General features: G+C 43.1%; 1 protein-coding gene across 1 annotated transcript in view; it reads left to right on the top strand.

Moving 5' to 3' along the window:
• The window catches only part of LOC125463424 (mucin-19-like), a 114,809-nt gene extending 98,771 nt beyond the window's left edge, over positions 1-16,038 (top strand). The window contains exons 101-112 of the mRNA XM_059654772.1: positions 593-764; positions 889-1,124; positions 1,450-1,633; positions 2,991-3,204; positions 7,669-7,847; positions 9,097-9,166; positions 9,332-9,438; positions 9,566-9,597; positions 9,923-10,033; positions 11,283-11,334; positions 14,721-14,826; positions 15,618-16,038. Of these exons, the coding sequence (XP_059510755.1) occupies positions 593-764; positions 889-1,124; positions 1,450-1,633; positions 2,991-3,204; positions 7,669-7,847; positions 9,097-9,166; positions 9,332-9,438; positions 9,566-9,597; positions 9,923-10,033; positions 11,283-11,334; positions 14,721-14,826; positions 15,618-15,786 (1,632 nt within the window). The 3' untranslated portion in view covers positions 15,787-16,038. The remainder of the gene's footprint in view (positions 1-592; positions 765-888; positions 1,125-1,449; positions 1,634-2,990; positions 3,205-7,668; positions 7,848-9,096; positions 9,167-9,331; positions 9,439-9,565; positions 9,598-9,922; positions 10,034-11,282; positions 11,335-14,720; positions 14,827-15,617) is intronic.
• Positions 16,039-17,734: the final 1,696 nt, after the last annotated feature.

The following is a 17,734-nucleotide window of genomic DNA, read 5'->3' as shown; positions in this document are numbered from 1 at the left end:
TTTTGATGCCTCCTTTCTCTGAACAACATACCTGACCATTTCTTCACCCTACTTAAACATTTTCTTTTGAGGTGATCCTTGTTTTGTGAAGCTGAAGCTGCCTGTCTGCTAATGCTAGCTCAAATCTTTCAGCTTGCTTCTGTGCCATCCTTCACAATCAACCCTTCCATTACCGAGGTGTTAACAGGGCCAAGCTGATGAACAGATGGAACAAATTAAGATGTTCTGTTACTTGAGCTTCTAATGCACATCACCTCCCTAAATTGATGAAGGCAGTATAGAGGTACAAACCTCCTGATATGTTTGCTTTACATTTTACACTTTACCTCACTGTTTTTAGTATCACCCAAATACTGATATGGCAAACAGTGGTTACATTCCAAGAATGACCTTATAACAAGCAGAAATTAGGAATTTGAGCAACCTAACTGATGTGGTATTATGGCCTCTGTGAAATTGTTATTGTTGAACACCCAGACCAGAAAGACAAAACTGTTTCTTTTCATACTCAATAATGTAAAGTCAATATCAGAACTGTTCAACTAATTGAAATGTTTGCTGATGTATTAATTTACTTGTTACTCTTTCCTAGTGTAATGAAACGTGGCAAGTGAACTGTACAACCATTACTTGTATTGGAGCACATACATATGAAATTACGAAGGTGCCCTGTTCAACCCCTGCGAAACCTACATGTTACAGTGACTTAGAACCCAAAAGTGTCCCAACTAAAGGTGACTGCTGTTCAACATGGGACTGTGACTGTAAGTAGTTTTTTGATTATTTGTTTCAAATTCATTGTTTTTTTTTAATTTCTGTTCATTAATTATATTCATATTACTTATCATTTTTATCTCAATGTAAATAGCATTTTCTTTTTAATTTTAGGTGAATGTCAAGTATGGGGGTATTCACATTATCATACCTTCGATGGGCTGCACTATGATTTTTTTGATAATTGCACATATGTACTTGTCCAAGAAAAGGTCCCAAGATACAATTTCTCTGTGATTCTTGATAATTATTACTGTAATCAAGAAACCTTCACGTCCTGCCGTAAATCACTTATTATTAACTACAACAAACAAATCATCAATTTTTCAACTGAGAAAAGAAAGCCTGTGGTAAGTATTAGCGTGTGTTCATACATGCTATGTAATATTAATCAATATCACTGTCAATATCTTGTTTCTTTATTCTTTACTGATGTGTGAGGAGGCGAATGCAGTGAATTCTTAGGATTGTGTTCACATCCAGCCCAGGTAAAGTTTCCTCTCAAGTGGTAGATTTAAGGACAAGGTTGCACAGCCTTCCCCAAAATTTTCTCTGGAAATACCAATCACTGGTCTTCAAAATGCTCTTATTATCATTTCCATTCCTTGATTTGCTAATTGAGAATAGAGTCTTCAAATGCCTTGTTAACAGATTACCTGTCAATTCTCTTAAAAGGTAACTGTCGATGAAGTAGGAGTGAGCTTTCCGTATCATGCAGAAGCATTTCGCATTGTAAAAAGTTGCAACAAAGTTACCGTTTATATTCCCGGTATTCGAACCACAATCATTGGTCAAAGAAACAACTTCAGGATCAGAGTGCCGCAACAGTACTTCTTTGATAATACCCAAGGACAATGTGGTATGTTTCTGTGTTACTGTTACAGTTGTGTACGCTACAGTAATAGTATCAAGTTATCTTTATACTGTGACCTTTGAATTTTAAGAGATCCCAAAGCATTTCGCACGAACATTAGAAAACAAAGTATGACACAAAGCCACAGAAAGAGATATTACATCAGCTGATCAAAAAATCTTGACCAAAGAAGTAGTTATTTTCCAGGGATAATGGGAACTGCAGATGCTGGAGATTCCAAGATAATAAGATGTGAGGCTGGATGAACACAGCAGGCCAAGCAGCATCTCAGGAGCACAAAAGCTGACGTTTCGGGCCTAGACCCTTCATCAGCCTCTGATGAAGGGTCTAGGCCCGAAACGTCAGCTTTTATGCTCCTGAGATGCTGCTTGGCCTGCTGTGTTCATCCAGCCTCACATCTAGTTATTTTCCAGGGGTGTTTTAAAGGAGGGACAAGAGGGGAGAGAGGTATATGGGGAGATTTCAGTTCTCACAGCTTTGGCAGCTGAAGTCACAGCCAGTAATGGTGCAGGGAATCTCAAGAGGTTGAATATGAGTAAATACAAGTATTTAGAAGGGCTAAAACAAAATGCAAAATTTTAACCAGAGGATGCTGCTTAATTAGGAATTAATCTCAGTCAGTGAGCATAGGGATGACCAGTGACAATGAGTTGGTGCAAGTAAAGATAGTGACACCAGCAGTTTACTTAACCTCAAGTTAATGAATCATAGAATCCCTACAGTGTGGAAGCAGGCCATTTAGCCCATCTAGTCCATACTGACCCTCTGAAGAGCATCCTATCCAGTTCCTGTAATCCTGCATTTCCCATGGCTAACCTACCTAACCTACACATCCCTGGGCACTATGGAAAATTTTGCATGGCAATCCATCTACCCTGAGCATCTTTGGATTGTGGGAGGAAACCCATGCAGCCCATGGGGTGAACATGCAAACTCCATGCAGATAGTCACCTGGGGAGTGGAATCAAACCCAGGTCCTTGGCACTGTGAGGCAGTATTGCTAACCACTGTGCCACTGTGCCATCCCTGAGAGACCATGGGAGTGCAGTGAGGAATCAGGTCTCAGGATTCCAGAGACATAAATAAGGGTTCAGCAGCAGATTAGTAGAGACAGGATGAGGTCCAGTAATGTTGTGAAGGTGGAAATAGTGAGCCTTGTAATGATGTGAATACATAGTCAGCAGTTCACCACAGGATCATGCACAACACCCAGACTGAAAACTGGTGTTTGGTTCAGTCCCAGTAGCCAGATAGAAGGTTTGGAGTGTGAATTGAAAACCTGAATTTGCACTAATGGAGTATAGAATGTATTCATCAATGTGAAATATATCCCATTCAACAGGTTCTTGTTCGAGAAATATAACTGATGGATGTGTAAGAAGGAATGGAAAGATAGAACCACATGACTGTTGTCACAAAACTGCGTTTGATTGGAAAGTCGATGATCCTAAGAAGACACATTGTCAAGAAACTCCTACAAACGTGCCTTGTGAAGTGCCTCCTACACTCCCACCATGTGAATTTGGGAAAACTGTGTGTGATGCCATATCAGGAAGGTATGTACATTTCTTTGCGTCTTCTTTTTAAAGTGACCAAATCTATCCAGATATTCATTTCACACAACTTTTTCTTAATGTATGTTTAATAATGTCACAGAATAAGTCATTGTCTGGATTTTATTGTCTGAATATATTATCGAAGAATCATAGAATCCCTCATGTGGAAGCAGGCCATTTAGCCCATTGAGTCTATACTGACCCTCTGAATAGCATCCTATCCAGTTCCTCTAATCCTGTATTTCCCATGGCTGACCTCCCTAACCTACACATCCCTGGACACTATGGGAAATTTTGCATGGCAATCCACCTACCCTGAGCATCTTTGGATTGTGGGAGGAAACCCATGCAGCCCATGGGGTGAACATGCAAACTCCATGCAGAGCCCCCCCACCATCCTTGTGAAGGCAGGCTGGAAGGCAGTATAAGCCTCAGGGAGTGAGCTTGACCAGAGGCAGGAAGCCCTGCTTTGCAGGAACCTGACAACCAGAAATTGGTTGGTCATTACCAGCACTTCACTGGCAGCATGTGGTGGGGACGGCCACCACATTAAACAACTGTCAGTGTCATTCAGGTGCTATCCCATCAAAGTATGGCCCATTTGCAGGGGCCTCTGCTAGTAATGGACATCCCATTGCCACTTTTTACTGTGCTTGAAACTGCATCCACAACACCCCTTCTCCTTCATCCTGGTGAACAGAAAACATACTTTGCCTTCAGGGGCCCTGAAGTACGCAGGCAGCCTTCGCTCTTGACATGTCAGTCAGATGTCTCAGCCTGTAGCTGGCTGTCACTGTTAAAATGTCACCAAGACTTCCTCTGCCCACTGGTCAAACTGTTCAGCGGGACAACTTATTTTTATGCAAGCATTACAGTAATACTTTTCCTCTCAAGTGTTTTAGATTGTTTAGTAATCAGAAAATGCAATGGAATTTCATTGTGGTGGCTAACTGTCCACTTTCTAACCAGCTCCAATTTTGAATGGAAACAACTTGCCTGTTTTCTAAATGCTTCTTTGCAACTATGGCTTCCAAGATGTTAGCCATTCCCCTCCCCTTGTGACCTATTTGCCCTGTTTGCTGTTTCCATTCATTTCAGAGAAGCATCCAGTATTGTTCATGACTCAGTAAAAGGTGGAAGAGTACTTAAGAAGCATCATTGACGTGCACCATCTTATAATTTATTTGTGATTCATTTTGGGAAACATTATTTTGATGTTAATAAGATAAATGGAATGGTGTGGTCCTATTTTAGTTTGATAAAATTTTATTAATTCATTCAAAGTTCACCAGTCAGGGGCTTTGAAAGAGAAACTTAATATGATTCTCAGTTTGTCAGTATCAAAAGTTTGACTTGTATTGCTAAGCTTGTCCGGAACAGCCATTACATTTTGAACAGATACAAACTCTGTGATTTGCTTAAGTGTTTGTATAATGGGCTTGTTACCAGGGAATTGGAAAATTAAACTTTTAACACAGTAGTTAAAAAGGAAGTCTTCACCATCCCCCCAGACCTCCCCCTTGCTGAGAACGAACAGTCCGTCCTCAGTAAAGGACTCACTTTGGCCCCCTCCACCCACACATCGATGAATACCAGTCACGTTTGGACATTGAGCAGTTTTTCTGCCGCCTCCGCCTTCACAATTACTTCTTTAACCATGAGACTCCCTCCACTGACCCCTTCTACCACCTCCAACACACCTCCTCCTCCTGGACACCACCCCAGGGCATCCTACCCTCCCTTGACCTCTTCATCTCCAGCTGCCATCAAGACATTGATCGCCTCAAACTCTCCACCCCTCTCACCCACTCCAAGCTCTCCCCCACAGAATGTGCAGCCTTCTGCTCCAATCCCAACCTCACCATAAAACCTGCGGACAAGGGAGGCACAGTTTGATATGGCACCCTGACCTGTACATCGCCGAGGCCAGGCGCCAACTCTCCAACACCTCCTCCTGTCACCCCCTGGATCATGACCCCACCCCTGAGCACCAAACCATCATCTCCCAAACCATCCACAACCTCATCACCTCAGGTGACTTCCCACCCACAGCCTCTAACCTCATCACTCCCCAACCCCGCGCTGTCCGCTTCTATCGCCTTCCCAAAATCCACAAACCTGCCTGCCCTGGTTGGCCTATTGTCTCTGCCTGCTCCTGCCCCACTTATCTCCACCTATCTTGATCCCATTTTCTCCCCCTTGGTCCAGGAACTCCCTACCTATGTCAGTGACAATACCCATGCTCTTCACTTCCTCCAGAACTTCCAATTCGCCCACCCCCAGCACCTCATCTTTACCATGGATGTCCGGTTCCTATACACCTGCATTCCCCACACAGATGGCCTAACAGCCCTGCGCTACTTCCTGTCCTGCTGGCCCGACCAATCCCCCTCCACCGACACCCTCATTGCCTTGCCGAACTCGTTCTCACCCTCAACAACTTCTCTTTCAATTCCTCCCACTTCCTACAGACAAAGTGGGTGGCCATGGGTACCCGCATGGGCCCAAGCTATGCCTGCCTCTTTGTAGGTTACGTGGAACAGTCCCTCTTCCGCACCCACACTGGCCCCAAGCCCCACCTCTTCCTCCGTTACATTGATGACTGTATTGGCGCCGCCTCTTGCTCCCACAAGGAGCTCAAAAAGTTCATCCACTTTGCTAACACCTTTCACCCCAACCTTAAGTTCGCCTGGACCATCCCGGATACCTCTCTCTCCTTCCTGGACCTCTCTGTCTCCATCACTGGCATCTACCTGGAAACTGATATCCATTTCAAACCTACCGGCTCCCACAACTACCTGGAATACACCTCCTCTTACCCACCTTCCTGCAAAAAGGCCATCCCCTATTCCCAATTCCTTTGCCTCTGCTGCATCTGCTCCCAAGATGAGGCATTCCACTCCCAGACATCCCAGATATCCTCTTTTTTTTCCAGGACTGCAACTTCGCCTCCACAGCACCTCGACCTTGTGTCCCGCATTTCCCACAAGTCATCCCTCACACACCCTGACAGCAATAATAAACGAAACAGAATCCCCCTCGTCCTCACGTACCACCCCACCAATCTCCAGACCCAACGCATCATCCTCCAACTTTTCCGCCATCTGCAATCCGACCCCACCACCAAAGACATTTTTCCCTCACCACCCTTATCTGCTTTCCAGAATGACCACTCTCTCCATGACTTCCTTGTCTGCTCCACGCTCCCCTCTGGCCCCACCACCTCACCCGGCACTTTTTCCTGCAACCACAGGAAGTGCTACACCTGTCCCTACACCTCCCCCCCCCACCTCCATCCCAGGCCCTAAGAAGACATTCCACATCAAACAGGTGTTCACTTGCACATCTGCTAATGTGGCATTCTGCATCCGCTGTTCCCGCTGTGGCCTCCTCTACATCAGGGAAACCAAGTGGAGGCTTGGGGACCACTTTGCAGAACACCTACACTCAGTTCACAATAAACAACTGCACCTCCCAGTCGCAAACCATTTCAACTCCCCCTCCCACTGCTTGGGCAATATGTCCATGCTGGGTGACCTGCATTGCCACAATGATGCCATGCAAAAGCTGCAGGAGCAGCAACTCGTACTCTGCTCGGGAACCCTGCAGCCCAATGGTATCAAGGACATCACAAGCTTCAAAATCTCCCCTTCCCCCACCGCATCCCAAAACCAGCCCAGCTAGTCCGCGCCTCCCTAACCACTCGTCCAACCTCAGGCCCCGCCCCCATCTCCTACCCACTAACCTCATCCCGCCTCCTTGACCTGTCGTCCTCCCTATCCTCCCTGACCTATCCCCTCCTAACTCCCCACCTACTTTCACCTTCATTAGCTCCATCCCTGCTTCTTTGACCTGTCTATCTCCTCTCCACCAATCTTCTCATTTATCCATCTTCTATCCGCCTCCCCCTCTTTCCCTATTTATTTCAGAAACTCCTTACCCTCCCCCATTTCAGAAGAAGGGTCTCGACCTGAAACATCAGCCTTTCTGCGCCTCTGATGCTGCTCGGCCTGCTGTGCTCATCCAGCTCAAAACCGTGCTATCTCAGATTCTCCAGCATCGGCAGTTCTTACAATCTCAGTTAAAAAGGAACCTTGATAATTCTCTTAGACTATCAATGCCTAATAATTACAAACACTAAAAAAATTAAACGAATTATTTAAATTAAAATTAACATTATAAATAGGCTTTGCATTAATAAGTCAGACAGTAGTTGTGAAATTATGCAATAACACACGTATTACTTGGAATTCTTCTCTTGCCTATTTGAACATAGGCATTAATCCATTTTGTCACAGTCCAATTGCTGCTAAGGTAATATAGGAAAGAATGATATATGCTGGTGCATTACAAGACCTATTTATGGTTAGAATAAGGACTTGAAACTTTTTTAGGAGGGAGATCATTTTGGCTGTTATGTTACTAATATTTATTCATGTTACTAATTACACTCCCACTCTACAGTTCATTTGAAAAATGCAGAAATAAGCGAGAACTGACTAAGTATGTCAAGGCATGTCAGTACGATCACTGTGCAATGAATTCTACAGAGATGAGCTGTAGTAGCCTGGAAGCTGCTGCTTCGACTTGTAATGCAGCTGGGATATGTGTTGACTGGAGGGACTCCACAAATGGATTATGCCGTGAGTGCAATGAGCCTATATCATGATCGTAGACTTTAAATATCTATATATTAGACTTGTATCTACATTATTTAGATGAATTATATGGAACTGTAAAATTGTTGAAGTTATGTGCGCATTGATCTGTCTTATTATGGTTTGTTAACATGGAAATGATCAGAATGGTTTCAGGAGCCAGAAACCGAGCCCAATCCTAAATTATTTATCATTAATCACACAGGATCAGTAATTGGATTTAGAGAGAAATAATTTAAAATAGGAAAGTCAGTGAACTGAAATGCATCTGACCTTCCCTTTTAACAGCCTTTGGATTGAGACATTGACAGGTGTAACAAAGTTAATAGATGTGCAATGATCCATCACAGGGAAACACATCCCATGGGGTTCTGGCTGGAAAAGTTCCAGAGCAGCTTCTAAGCAGAGGTTTGACCTAGAGCCTGTTCAAGCTCATTTGCTCACTTTGTGCATTTTACACAGGAGTCAAGTTCTAAGAAACTTGCCTGCAGTTTCCCACAAGAATTGATGGTTGGTTACGAAATAATGGCTTTGAGTTTTTAGTATCTACTCAGATCACGAAGAGAGATTTGAGAGCGAAATGGCAATTCTGTGCTGTCAATGGCACGATGATGATATTCCTTCTGAATTGGATAAGAAACAAAAATGGATTAGTCAAAACTCTGTTTTCTTTAATGGAGAAGGGGAACTAGAAACTATATTTGCACCTACATGTCACTTATGAGAAGGAAAGCAATGTATAAGGCCTGAAGACCCATTTTGAACACTTTGTTAATGTAATTTATGCATTATTTGGGTTAAGAGAATCACACAGGAAGAGAAGGAGAATGAATATTGATAATTCCATGACTGCAAGCGAAGTCTTCTGAGCTCTGAACCATAATCCCATTAGAGACAGAATTGCCTTACACCTAAGAGATCCAACTGTGAGAGTGCATCTGCTGAGAGTAAAAGCAGCTTACTGACCTGTGCTGTAACTCAGATCAACATCTGAAGAGTGTGGATGGGCAAACCCACGTTGCTGGGCACTGCATAGGGAGAGTTCCCGTCTTCGAAACACAACTCAATGAGGAAAAGGAAGGGACAATTTGAGATGAAGTAGCAAAAAGGTCAAAGCAGTAATCTTACTCCCAACAGAATTTTTATCCAAACAGCCGCTCTGTTTTTGTTAACTGTAATTAACATCAATATTTTGAATGCCTCAATGTAACTTGTTCTTACTTTTTATTTGAAGCGTACAACTGCACAGAGGGTTTCACCTATAAAGCCTGCGCCAAACACAATCATGATTATTGTAAGGATGGGTAGGTATTGTCATGCATTCTAATTATTCAAACCTTATCATTGCTTTTAACAGTAGGTGGCCATATTTTGAAGTATTGGTTTTGATCAATGTTTAATAATTGCCATGCCTTCAGTTACTTCATCACTGAATAAACATAACATACAATTACAATCTTTCTTTCCAGTAAGATGATACATGGGGAGACATTTGATGAATACACTGAAGGTTGCTTTTGTAAAAATGGATCAATGCTTTCTGAGGATAGAACAAAATGTGTTTCTTCATGTGTCAGTGAGTAACAATGAAAATGCACCATTACTTCTAAATATAACTAACATGTTGATAAGCACTGAGCACAAGTGTTATCACTGACAAAGATGGAACGCATTTAACAATGTGACACGTCTCGTTTCCACAGGATGCAAAGACGATGCAGGAAACATAAGATATGTGAGTTCCTCCTTGTATTGTTCTTACCAGTTTCTATGTTTCTAAGTAAAATGATCTGGCAATAAAATAATGCCCTGCTAGCATCAGAGCAGAATTTCACTGAGTGTTTGTATTACGATAAGGATTCATTAAAATTGAATTTCTTCTAACAATTTGTCTGGATTTTATTAATCATGACACAGTTGAAAACCCTCATCAACTAATCTGTGGTATTATGTGGTAATACTGTAAAATTGCACTGTTCCAATTGTACAATGTTAGTTTGAAACTCACAGCACTGAAGGAAGCCATCAGCCCACCCAGACTGTTCTTGTTCTCGTTCCAGGAAGGTGAAAGTTGGCCGCATCCCAGTGATACATGTATCAACTATTCATGTGTAGAAGGTGTGATAACAAAGACACAAAAAATATGTTCAGACCCTCCAACATGTGATGAGGTCAGTACAGACCTGACCTTGGTTTTAGCACCATTTGTTTGCCATGATGTGCTCGGATAGTGAAGTATCCCTTTGTTTTTCTCTGTGTGTGATGAACTAACAGTTAAAATGCTTAAAAGACTAGTAATAAGAGAAATGACCCTAAATTTGAGGAAAAATTATTCTGCACATTATGAAGGACGCTTTACAAAATCGCTTATAATATCAAATGAGATAATATTACACATTACATTTATAACATTTGAATGATGCAATAAATCATGAAACTGTTCTTCCATCTCAGTGATTGAAGTTTTATTTCAGGCTAGACAGATGGGTAGATGCAGCCCCCCATCACTTCCGTTTGTTGTAAGGATTTGCACAAATTATGGTTAGCCAATCTTCAAGGCTGTTCCTCATGAGTTTGGGTCCACAATACAAAACTGTCCTAAACTCCTCTCACCTATAATAAAGAATGCTGTGAGTTTGGAGTTACAGAAGTTGTTGAACAGATAGGGAGAGATTTATTGTACTTCTACGTTTGACCTGGGCGAATGCCATGGTACGTGCTGCTCAATTTGAATGAGTGAATCTGCCAATTAGCGCAAAACAAGTTTCTCTACTTATATTTATGACAAAAGTACTAAAAAAATCCTACAATATCCCTCAAATATGTGCATTACTGTTGTCCATCACAATTCTGAAGTTCACATACATCGACACAATTCAAAAGACATAGGTTTATGCCACAACGCTCAAATGCCACAGCAAGCAGAGACACTTTGCTGCTGCTTCTGGCACAAAATTATCCACCTTTATGTACAACAGATGAAAAATATGCATAAACAGTCACTGACAAAAGATCTATGATAAGCTCTTTGAAAGAAAGATAAAATTGAAAGAGAGTTATAAAATGTTATCATAATTCTAAGTTAATTGTTGGTATGGCTGCTATGTTTAAATCTAAGAGACACCGATTAAAACATAACATTGAACCTTACTACATTAAATTTGTAGTCCATAACAACACTTATGAAAACTATTCTAAGCACTGTTACTCAGCCTGTTTCCATATCTGATCAATGTCCTCGTATTCATGAATATACTTGAAACACATATTCCTATATTTATTGTGGAAGTAAAAATGTTTGACAAAACATAATGATTCAATTCAGGGGCACATTGGAAAATGTAACTACAGTTCATTTATTACGAATAAGTTCATAATTCATCTGTTAAATCTATACAATTGAATTTTTTCTGTATTTAGGCTGACAAACAATGGGACAAAGATCATTGCTGCTATTCCTGTCGTAAGAAATGTAAGTATTTCCTTTTGTCCATTGCTATCTATTTAACAGCTTATTCTTCTCTAAAATAATAATAACAATTTTAAGTTGTTGTGACTGAGACTACATCTCCTTTGTATGTTATGTGTTCTGTAACTTACAAAAATAACTATTTCAGAATTGTTTCAGAGATAGTAGGAACTGCAGAAGCTGGAGAATCTGAGAATAACAAGGTGTAGGGCTGGATAAAAGCAGCAGGCCAGGTAGGCCCGAAACATCAGTTTTCCTGCTCCTCTGTTGCTGCTTGGCCTGCTGTGTTCATCCAGCTCTACACCTTGTTATCATTGTATTTCAGAATTATTGAATTTGGCTATGATTTGTTTTTGGGTGTTCTGACATCACGAAGGATGTTTTCAATCTGCATGCTCTTTTTTTTCTATATCAATAATTATTGAGACAGGAAATGTGATTGACAGGTTTCTGCCTGACTTTGAACTTGTGGTCTGTGCCTCAACTTCCTACAGACCAATAGGGCAGATGCTGAAGCTATGTAAAAGTAACCGCTCCAATACTTCATCGGCAAAGTATCGAAGCAAAATAAAAACCCATTGACAATTCAGTGCAGTCTATGTAAAAGAACCATTTTGACTTCTTAGCATTTGTCTGTGATTTTGCATACCATTTTACATCAGACCCACATTGCATTAAATTAATGAGCTGAGCTCATGCACTAAAGAGGGGCCACTTCACCATGCGGAACTCTTTCTCAGCTGACACTTTGACCTCTGCACAGATCCAGTAGGAAATTGAAAGGACTTCACAAGCAATAGTGCAAAGAATTGCACAGCATTTTCAATAACAATTAACAGGTTCAATATTTTCCAATAATGTCCTTTATAGATGATGGGTTCAGCTTATTTTATATTAAAAAATCCTAATGAAACTTCCATCTTCTGAGATCTCTTGACAATAGCTTCAAGATTTTATTCAAAAGAAGAAAGCCTGTTGCCTCCTTCCCCTTTTACATCCCTTTGATCTAGCTGTACTCGTCATGCAACCCTCTCACCCACTCCAACCTCTTCCCCGCAGAACGGGCAGCCCTCTGCTCCCTCCGCTCCAACCCCAACCTCACCATCAAACCCGCAGACAAGGGTGGCGCAGTGGTAGTATGGGGCACTGACATCTGCATCGCCGAGGCCAAACGCCAACTCTCCGACACCTCCTCCTACTGCCCCCTCGATCATGACACCTGAGCACCAAACCATCATCTGCAACACCATTCATGACCTCATCACCTCAGGGGACCTCCCACCCACAGCCTCCAACCTTATTATTCCCCAAACCCGCATGGACCGTTTCCATCTCCTTCCCAAAATCCACAAACCTGCCTGCCCTGGTCGACCCATTGTCTCAGCCTGTTCCTGCCCCACCAAACTCATCTCCACCTATCTGGACTCCATTTTCTCCCCTTTGGTCCAGGAACTCCCTACCTACGTCCGCAACACCATCCACACCCTCCACATCCTCCAGAACTTCCAATTCCTTGACCCCAACACCTCATTTTCACCAAGGACGTCCAGTCCCTATACACCTGTATTCCGCATGCAGATGGCCTCAAGGCCCTCCACTTCTTCCTGTCCCGCAAGCCCAACCAGTCCCCCTCCACCGACACCCTCATCCGCCTAGCCGAACTCGTCCTCACCCTCAACAGCTTATCTTCGATTCCTCCCACTTCCTACAGACAAAGGGGGTGGCCATGGGCACCCGCATGGACCCCAGCTATGCCTGCCTCTTTGTAGGTTACGTGGAACAGTCCCTCTTCCGCATCTACACAGGCCCCAAACCTCACCTCTTCCTCCGTTACATTGATGGCTGTATCGGCGCCGCCTCTTGTTCCCCAGACGAGCTCGAACAGTTCATCCACTTCACCAACACCTTCCACCCCAACCTTCAGTTCACCTGGGCCATCTCCAGCACATCCCTCACCTTCCTGGACCTCTCAGTCTCCATCTCAGGCAACCAGCTTGTAACTGATATCCATTTCAAGCCCACCGACTCCCACAGCTACCTAGAATACACCTCCTCCCACCCACCCTCCTGCAAAAATTCCATCCCCTATTCCCAATTCCTCTGCCTCCGCCGCATCTGCTCTCATGATGAGGCATTCCACACCCGCACATCCCAGATGTCCAAGCTCTTCAAGGACTGCAACTTCCCCCCCACAGTGGTCGAGAACGCCCTGAACCACGTCTCCCGCATTTCCCGCAACACATCCCTCACATCCCGCCCGCGCCACAACCGCCCAAAGAGGATCCTCCTCGTTCTCACACACCACCCCACCAACGTCCGGATACAACGTATCATCCTCCGACACTTCCGCCATCTACAATCCGACCCCACCACCCAAGACATTTTTCCATCCCCACCCTTGTCTGCCTTCCGGAGAGACCACTCTCTCCGTGGCTCCCTTGTTCGCTCCACACTGCTCTCCAACCCCCCCCCCCCACACCCGGCACCTTCCCCTGCAACCGCAGGAAGTGCCACACTTGCCTCCACACCTCCTCCCTCACCCCTATCCCAGGCCCCAAGATGACTTTCCATATTAAGCAGAGGTTCACCTGCACATCTGCCAATGTGGTATACTGTATCCATTGTACCCGGTGTGGCTTCCTCTACATTGGGGAAACCAAGCGGAGGCTTGGAGACCGCTTTGCAGAACACCTCCGCTTGGTTCGCAATAAACAACTGCACCTCCCAGTCGCGAACCATTTCAACTCCTCCTCCCATTCTTTAGATGACATGTCCATCATGGGCCTCCTGCAGTGCCACAATGATGCCACCCGAAGGTTTCAGGAACAGCAACTCATATTCCGCTTGGGAACCCTGCAGCCCAATGGTATCAATGTGGACTTCACCAGCTTCAAAATCTCCTCTTCCCCCACCGCATCCCAAAACCAGCCCAGTTCGTCCCCTCCCCGCACTGCATCCCAAAACCAGCCCAGGCTCTCTCTGCCTCCCTAACCTGTTCTTCCTCTCACCCATCCCTTCCTCCCACCCCAAGCCGCACCTCCATTTCCTACCTACTAACCTCATCCCACCTCCTTGACCTGTCCGTCTTCCCTGGACTGACCTATCCCCTCCTTACCTCCCCACCTATACTCTCCTCTCCACCTATCTTCTTTTCTCTCCATCTTCGGTCCGCCTCCCCCTCTCTCCCTATTTATTCCAGAATCCTCACCCCATCCCCCTCTCTGATGAAGGGTCTAGGCCCGAAACGTCAGCTTTTGTGCGCCTGAGATGCTGCTTGGCCTGCTGTGTTCATCCAGCTTCATACTTTATTATCTTGAATTCTCCAGCATCTGCAGTTCCCATTATCACTCACACTCAGAAAATAACATGATTCCTCCCTATCTCAACAGTGGGAAAATGCCAGGTGCAAAACAAAACGATTGACATCAAAGAAGGTGATTGTACAGTGACTGTTCAGCTGAAAGCATGTGAAGGATGTTGTGATTCATATGCTATGTAAGTAATTGAACTTTTTCTGTATCTTAAACAGAGTAATAAAATTTTAAAAAGAAAAAAAAATGTCTGAAATGTATGGTAGTCCACAGGCTGTGAGCTTCTCTTTTAATCAAATTTATATGATTCACCATGGGTCACTGAAGTGTCCCTGGCTTGTAATCTCTACACACAAATCTGTGTGTCAAAACCTACTGACATTCATTTATTTTCTGACTACAATTCAGAATTTCTTTTCTCCCATCATGTGGTGTAACCATTTGACCTTCGATTGAAGTGGGGGATGGAGGGGCCAGGGGTGTAGTTGATCTGGATACTTCGTGCCTGTAAAATCCAATGCATTACCTATCCATGGGATGGATGAGTAATATTTGTAAAGGGAATTGCAGAAAGCATTTTAATGGTTTTGTGGTGTTTGTGAGCCTTGCAACGGTCACTCAATGATAGTGCAAGTCATCAAATTTGATAAATAGTTATAAGGCCAGTTTATGCAATTGAGCTCTTTGAATTTCTTTTATTGTGAGAAACTTTAATTATTTCCTTACTGCCATTTACAGCAAACCATCTTTTGTTTGTCACATGTTTTGTACAGGATGACTACTTGACACCATCATGGTGTCATAGTGTTGTGAATAAAATGGGTAATTTAGTAAAACAACAAGCTCTCTGATGAAGGGTCTAGGCCCGAAACGTCAGCTTTTGTGCTCCTGGAATGCTGCCTGGCCTGCTGTGTTCATCCAGCCTCACACTTTGTTAAGTTAACTTGACTGACTTGTAATCTCCTTAATTGTCAGGTTTGATCCCAAAACAAAGCACATGAAACACAATTGTGAGTGCTGTCAGGAAAACGAAACGGAGAAAAAAGAAACACAGCTGAACTGCCTGAATGGAAAAACTCAAGTGTACACCTACATTTCTGCTAAATCGTGCAGTTGCAAAATCTGTAAAAGTGAAAACGATTAATGTTGTGATCTCAAAGTTTGTCGAATGAACATAACTTGTGCAACATATGTAGATGTTAAAATCTGAACTATTTTTCTTTGCAATATCCATTTACTTGGTTTTATTTGGTGATGAGACAGTGGTGTGAAGTTTGATTTTCTCCCAATTACTACCTTCAAATTGTGGAATTGTCATTTCTTTGCATATTTCAAAGCTTTCACCTTTTGCTTGGTGGCAAATTTAAATCAATAAAACATATTCTGCATAAATCAATATGGAATTTTGTCCACCATTGCATTTCTCCCATTACTTCAATTGCAAATATATATGAAAGAAATACTTAATTGGTTTACAATTTAAATTCCCGCTCTGCTTTCAGGTAATACACCAGCTATGTGAGTTTAATGCATTTACTCTAGATTCTAAGGTACTGTCCATTGATTTCTCTCTCAGGGCTCTACTGAGAGTCAATATTCCTTGTAGTGACGGGCCTGAGCTGATGAAAAACTAAATCAATCATTCCTGTCTCAAAGAAAAATAACTTCAAGATAATTGTTGACTTAAAATGCACCCAACTACACCTCAATGCCTCAATAAACATTGGATCCATTTTCAATCACTATCTCTGGCCTGACCATCCCTAACCCCATCTCCAGGAATGCTCACAAAATCTGACCAGAAAGTGCACTCAGAATACGGAATTCACTGTCAAGTTAAGCACTGAAAATCAGATAAAATAAAACTGAGAATAATTGCTAGAAGATAGAGGGCTACTTACAGACAAATTTACATGGGGATGTCTGCACTTTTAAAACCATATTTTCTCTATTTTTGATGAGCTGAAATGGAAAAAGGATCATGGAAGGAATTCCTGGACTTTTAGAATCAAGTAACTGATGCTCGTTGTGTATGGTGTTTACATTGCTGCTTTGATCAATCTGTGAAGGGGCAAACTGTAGATGTCCTGGCATCAGAATGTGAACACAGAGTGAGATTTAGCCAGTAACAAGCAACTGATTGGTTTGTATAATTGTGAACAGTCATGGATTACAAAGGTCATCAGCCTGACAACAGCATTCTGATGGGTTCCTGGGTAGTTCAACTTGTTGGAGGGTGTGAATGATGCAGTGAGATGCTTTCAGATTGCTGGAAGAGTAGGCTTTTCCCCCTCTGCACCAAAATACATGAAGCCTAACAAAGAGCAGTCTTTTTTCCTCATCAGTTGTTGCAAGCAGTTGCCATTTGTTGCCCTGTGCTTTCTGCAAAGAAATGAAGGAGCCTGGAGAAAAGATTAATTTCGGAAGGCAGAATTTGAATGCAGAGTACAGGGTTAATGGCAGGATTCTCAGCAGTGTGGCGGAACAGAGGGGTCTTAGGGTCTACATCCATAGATCCCTCAAAGTTGCCACCCAAGTAGATAGGGTTGTAGAGAAGGTGTATAGTGTGTCGGCTTTCTTTGCCCCAGAAGGCAGTGGAGGCCAAGTCTCTGATACTTTCAAGAAAGAGATGGATAGAGCTCTTAGAAATAGTGGAATCAAGGGTTACAGGGATAAGGCAGGAACAGGATACTGATTGTTGATGATCAGCCATGATCACAATGAATAGTGGTGCTGGCTCGAAGGGCCAAATGGCCTACTTCTGCACCTATTGTCTGTTGTCTACTGTTATGCAGCTCTACAACACTCTGGTTAGAACACACTTGGAATATTGTGTTCAGTTCTGGTCATCTCATTACAAGAAGGATGAGGAAGCTTTAGAGAAGGTACAGAGGAGATTTACCAGGATGCTGCCTCGACTGGAGGGCAGGTCTTATGAGGAAAGGTTGAGGGAACTAGGGCTTTTTTCATTGGAGTGAAGAAGGATGAGAGGTGACTTGATAGAGGTTTACAAGATGATGAGAGGCAGAGAGAGATTGGATAGTCAGAGACCTTTTCCTAGGGAGGAAATTACTATTATGAGGGAGCATAAT

The sequence above is a fragment of the Stegostoma tigrinum genome, chromosome 25, assembly GCF_030684315.1.
Source record: "Stegostoma tigrinum isolate sSteTig4 chromosome 25, sSteTig4.hap1, whole genome shotgun sequence".
NCBI lineage: Eukaryota > Metazoa > Chordata > Chondrichthyes > Orectolobiformes > Stegostomatidae > Stegostoma > Stegostoma tigrinum.
Note: the sequence above shows the minus strand (reverse complement) of the source record. Positions and strands in the feature narration are given on the sequence as shown.